The 5867-nt window shown below is 36.4% G+C and overlaps 1 protein-coding gene across 4 annotated transcripts in view; it reads left to right on the plus strand.

Moving 5' to 3' along the window:
• Positions 1–3582, plus strand: part of Khc (kinesin heavy chain) — a 9921-nt gene extending 6339 nt beyond the window's left edge. The window contains exons 11-15 of one of the 4 annotated variants that reach the window (XR_001936862.1): positions 246–431; positions 550–753; positions 1750–2044; positions 2203–2309; positions 2654–2799. Coding sequence is in view for 3 of the 4 variants with exons in the window: in XM_018456049.1 (XP_018311551.1) it covers positions 246–431; positions 550–753; positions 1750–2044; positions 2717–2793 (762 nt within the window). In the remaining variant the exon portion in view is untranslated. Of the gene's footprint in view, positions 1–245; positions 432–549; positions 754–1749; positions 2045–2202 lie in introns of all 4 variants that reach the window. The other 3 variants (XM_018456049.1, XM_018456051.1, XM_018456050.1) reach the window with 3 other exon arrangements.
• The last annotated feature ends 2285 nt before the right edge of the window (positions 3583–5867 follow it).

The raw sequence follows: 5867 nt of genomic DNA on the forward strand, positions 1-5867 counted from the left end.
GGAGAAGAATAGCGCTTGAGCAGTAGGCTGGTCGGACGCTTGTATTCGCCTATCTTTAAACGTTAATATCTCGTTAAATATTGCGTCAACTGCAAAATGGTACAAAACTGTTTTGTTCCCCTTGATCCAATCTACGTCCCCATTGTGTTTCAATCCGTTTTTTTTTTTGAGACACCCTATATATATACATAATCAATGTTTTTCGGATTCCTTCAAATTTTCTAATGTTGGATTTAATACTGAAGGTTGCTGCGCTGAGGGACGAACTGTCTGAGAAGCAGGAGCTGATCAGTGAGCTCAAAGACCTTAATCAGAAGTTTACTCTGGCACACCAGCAGATGCAGGCTGATTACGAACGATTGAAGCAAGAGGAGGCTAACAAATCGGTCAAGCTGCAGGAGCTTATGTTGTTGAACGAGCGCCGAGAACAAGTACGTTGAACAAATTCATGCAACGGACGAGTAATTATTAATTACACGGATCTATTAATTAATTTCTCTATTTCCGATCGTATAAAATAAATTCGTGATCACGTCGAATCGATTGCAGGCAAGAAAAGATCTCAAAGGTTTGGAGGACACGGTAGCCAAAGAACTGCAGACTTTGCACAATCTACGCAAATTATTCGTCCAGGATCTGCAGGCTAGAATAAAGAAGACCATCAACGCGGAAGATAACGAGGATGACGGCGGTTCTCTCGCGCAGAAACAGAAAATATCCTTCTTGGAAAACAATCTGGACCAGTTGACAAAGGTACAGCTTGTATGTGTGCATATCACATATTAATTTACATTTATTTAACAATATATTTTCTATGTCACATTAATTATAATCAGTTTATAATTATAATTTCCCCTTATTTTTATTCGTGCTATTATTATGCTCTATTAACTTGTTCCATATTGGTATTGCTCGCTGGATTTTTTGTTCAGACCGTTTGATGTTTTGATTATAAAAAGAAACGTAATTAAAAAATAACTTTTTAATTACGTTTATTTTATCACACATGGATATATAATTATGATATATATTGATATGTGTTAGGGCTTTTTCGTTATAATAATTTTTATAATTTTTTTACCATTACAAAGTACATGCTATTTAACAAATATAACGGACACAAACATGCCATAAGTCGCAGCGTGGTGATCAAGTCATTTAAAATTAGCTTGGCTATGGAACGTGTTAATATACTATTAATTTATATTTTATACACAGTGAGTGTAAAAAGTATTCGAGCAAGGAAATTTTTGATAAAAAGTCTTATTTATAGAAAATAAACATTAATTAGCAATTTTATACAATCAATATATTCTGTTCGAACAAAAACAAACTAGCTCCGCATGTATTCCTGATTTTAGAAGCTCGAAAAATTTCTCGACTGTACGAATACTTTTTGAGCATCTAAACAATACAATTTTTAATTTTCGCTTATTTTTCAGATGATATATTTTCTATAATTAATACACATCTTTTTAGTATATATAATTTTAAGAAACATGCAGTCTATTTTATTCTTTATGAATAAAATGTTAATTACCCAGTAAGAAATGATCGTCAATTAAACGTCGATTCGATGTCAAATTGGTGTTGAAATCATCATATCGATATCGATTCGACATCAATTTGATGACTCATTTCTCACTGGATAATATTTATTTGTTAAAATTAAAATTTATTTAATAAATATTTTCTCTGTACGAATACTTTTTGCACTCACTATATATATAATACATATTTATATTATAGGTGCACAAACAACTTGTCAGAGACAACGCAGACCTCCGCTGCGAGCTGCCTAAACTGGAAAAACGATTACGGGCGACAATGGAGCGCGTCAAGGCCCTGGAGACGGCGCTTCGCGACGCCAAGGAGGGTGCGATGCGAGATCGTAAGCGCTACCAATACGAGGTGGACCGAATCAAGGAGGCAGTCAGGCAAAAGAATCTGGCGCGTCGTGGACCAAGCGCGCAGATCGCGAAGCCGATTCGGGCCGGTCAGCACCACCTGAGTAACGTCAACGCCATCAGAACCGGCAATCGTGGTAAGGAGTAGTTTCTCCCTTCTGTCTCCATCCGACTACGAATCGCGCCAGTTATAAAGTCGCCGTCGTCTCTCTTTTTCTTTCTTTTTTTTCGCAAACTTTCCTCGTCTTATATATGTACATACATGTATACAATCATCTTGTTTTTCTTCTTTTAGATTCACTTAATTAAAAAACCTACATTGTATGTCGTTGTGTGGGTTTGTTCGGTTTTGCGTTACAAAAGGGGTGACGGCCCCCTCTCCAGGCAGCGCTGCGCTTTAGAGTAAGTGGGTCGATTTTTGTTACGTCTACTATCTTTGGCACGAAGCTTCTCGCGCGATTTCGTGAAAGAGGAAATAAGCGAATGAAAACAAAGAAAAAAAAGCGAACAAACCTCGCGACGTTTCTTTTTAACATACGATCGAACGCATCCTTTTGCATGGCGAGTTTAATTATTTGATTTGAGACGTTCTCAGTTGCGATTACCGTGCCGTATCATTTATATCACACGACGCCGAAAGCTGACTTCACGGAATATGAAATTTTATTTGATTGTGACCGATGTTTATTTTAGATATTTATTTGTTTTCCTCTTTTTTTTCCATGTTCCTGATTACACACACACAGATATGGGTAACAGCGTACAGTGATCGTGATCGCATAATGCCAAAATACCCTTCACTTTTACAGAAAACGAATGCAAGAACGCTTTCATCGACGAAAACAAAAGAATTCCAGCGGCTCTTATGTATAACGGATATGCATAAATGTTATAATTATTAATATTGAAGTAAGGGCATAGTACTATATTATCCGCAAGGAGAGAGCACCGCCAGTTCTTTTAATTGTTTCTTTCCTCTTTTTCTCAGAGCAAGCATGTGCTTAGGTATATATAAGATAAGTGCATTAAATTATATACAATATATATGACATATACGTTATATAAATATGTATATGGCATATATATATGTGTCACAAGCGCTGCATGTCCTGTCGATGTAAATAGTTAATTTTTATAAATTATTTAATTTAATGTCACATACATATATATGCATGATAATGATTCAATAATGAATAGATATTTTAAATGAATGTGTGAATCGAATGAATTACACGGAGAAGCCTCTCGCCACTCTCTCAGAATAATTTGTACTTTAGTGTTTCTATTCAAGTCGCATTTAATCTGAAAATTGAACGGAGAGAACCTAGAAAAACTTGCCGCAAATTTTACGAGCTTGTAACGAGGATCGTACGGTCGCGTCGACCAGGACGATCCTCGAAGATCTCGAAAAAGAAAGAGGCAACGAATATACTTAAAAGTGTTTACTTCAGATATCAATTCACTAATCGAGAAGACGATTGGACATGCGGCTTCGAGCGAGTAAAGACGATCGCGGCTTATACAAGTATTCGTAATTGTAAGAAATCTCTCTGCTAGTTGATAAGAATATTTCTGTTCGCGATAAGAGTGCACGGGTTCATATCTTCGGAACTCGCCGCTAGAACTCGTAATAAGATCTCGGATACAAGCTGTATTGTATGTACAGGGTGTCCCACGAGAAGGTTGAAAATCAGCTGTCATTTTCGAAATTATTCAGTTATTGAAAAAACAAAAATTGCGCTGAAAAAAAAGAGGAAAGTCTGCCATTTTTAATGAGTATAAATAAAATTTAACAAAATGTTTGTGTATCAATTAATTTTATTGATAAAAAATTGCTCATAATCCCAAGGAGTAATTTTTTCAGAGTGTGCACTATCTGAATTTGTACAAAACACAATTTTTGTTACGAAAGCTCGTAAAAACTTTTTCTAACATATCGTTTTTAATATTGCTAATAACTTTTTAAATAGCTGCTAAATAACTAAATCTGAAACTGTTTTTCGATTTTATCTACGGTCTTTGATATTAATTTTAGCGTTTACTTGATTTTAGCATATTTTTCATCAATAAAATTAATTGATACAAACATTTTATTAAATTTTATTTATACTCATTAAAAATTGCAAACTCCTTTTTTTCAGCGCAATTTTTGTTTTTTCAATAACTGAATACTTTCGAAAATAACAGTCGATTAGCTTCAACACCTTCCTGTAGGACACTCTGTATGTTCATCGCTGTAGATTAATTTTAATCTTAATTTAATTTGTTCTTTGTCTCTTTTCTAATATCTATTTCTACCAATGTAGATTAGCTTTAATCTCGGTTTAACTTGCTTCTTATCTTTTTTTAGTTCTGAGAATTATAAGAAGATAAGAATAAGTTAAACCGAAGCAACAGTTAATCTATATTCATGGAAATAGACATTAGAAAAAAGAGAGAAATTAGAGAGAAAAAGATTAAAAGCAAATTAAATTGAGATTAAAATTAATGTCCATTTTTACCATTGTAGATTAACTAATCTTAGTTAACTTACTTTTTATTTTTTTCTAATTCCTAGAAATGGGTAAAGAGTAAGTTAAACCGAGATTAAAGCTTATCTTCATTGGTAGAAATGGACATAGGACATAGGTAATTTTTAAAACTTGGAAAAAAATAAGGAGCGAATTAAACTAAGATCAAAGCTAATCTACATATCGATAGAAATAAACATAATTCTTACAAAGGATGGCTCAGAAGTAATTCTCACCGATTTCAATGAAACTTGGCGGGATTATAGAATGTGTTTCCCTGAATACAATTACACTCGAGTGTTAAAAAAAACTTATTTCATTTGTTTTTATTAAAATGTTTACTTCCGAGCCTTCCTTTGTTAGAACTAGAAAGAATTAGAAAAAGATAAAGAACTAGAAAAAGATAAAGAGCAAGTTAAACCGAGGTTAAAGTTGTTAATCTATAGAAGACGGGCATTAATACCATAAACTGTGGATTCTACTATAACACTGTCCGATCTCCAAATACGAGAGATGAGAGTTCGGACCGAGTTCTGGCGTCGTGGAATCGAGGAGTCCAGGAGTCCTCGCGCGCATCCCGCCGGAGGGCACGCTTGACCTCCGATCAAGTGAGGAAATTGTCTCTCCAGAGCGTTCTCGGCGTATTATGGCGGTCAATCTTACCCGTGCGCGATCTTATCGGAGCGAGGAAAATTCACGAGGACCTATTCCGCGACAGAGAAGTAGAGCGATTTGAATGATCACTAGCTACGTTTACATCTAGCGACTTAATAGCGACCCGACCTATATCGTGAAGTAGGTCTAGTTACTGGCTACGTTTACACCGTGCGCTTAGTCCGCGACCTATACGATAGGTGTCTTTGTTTAATTTACAGGATAAACAAGGACATCTATTGTATAGGCCGCGGCCTAAATGCACGGTGTAATCGTAGCCACTAACCGTTTATATCGAAACAGACTTAAAAATTGATGAGGTCGTATTTAGTCCACGCTGATCCGAATTACTTAGAGCCATCTCGTGTTTTGTACAAATCTCGCGCGTTTACACCGAGAAAGCAGACGACCTATTTTAGAGGTCAGATTGCTAAAAAACAAGGACTGACCTAAAGCTAGGTCGGGTCATTTACCAAGTGTTTACAGCATGGGGCCTAAATAATTTAGATCGAATTTGGGGTATAGGCCGCGGATTAAGCGCCCGGTGTAAACGTAGCCACTGTTCTATCGTGCGTATACAGTGTATAGTTCGCCGACCGTTTCTCTCGCGTGCGTCTAATTTAGATTAATTTATCCCCGACACGCTCCTTTTGCTGCTGCTGCCCAGCGACCATCGAGCGACTCGAGAAGCCTCGGTCTTCTTCCGGCGAGCCTCGGACTTTCTTCTTCCTCGCTACTTCCAATTACGAGCGAGCGATGAAACCCGGTGAAATCTGCGTTTCGGAGAGGAGGGAAA

The sequence above is a fragment of the Mycetomoellerius zeteki genome, unplaced genomic scaffold (assembly GCF_001594055.1).
Source record: "Mycetomoellerius zeteki isolate Tzet28-1 unplaced genomic scaffold, Tzet1.0 scaffold535, whole genome shotgun sequence".
Lineage (NCBI taxonomy): Eukaryota > Metazoa > Arthropoda > Insecta > Hymenoptera > Formicidae > Mycetomoellerius > Mycetomoellerius zeteki.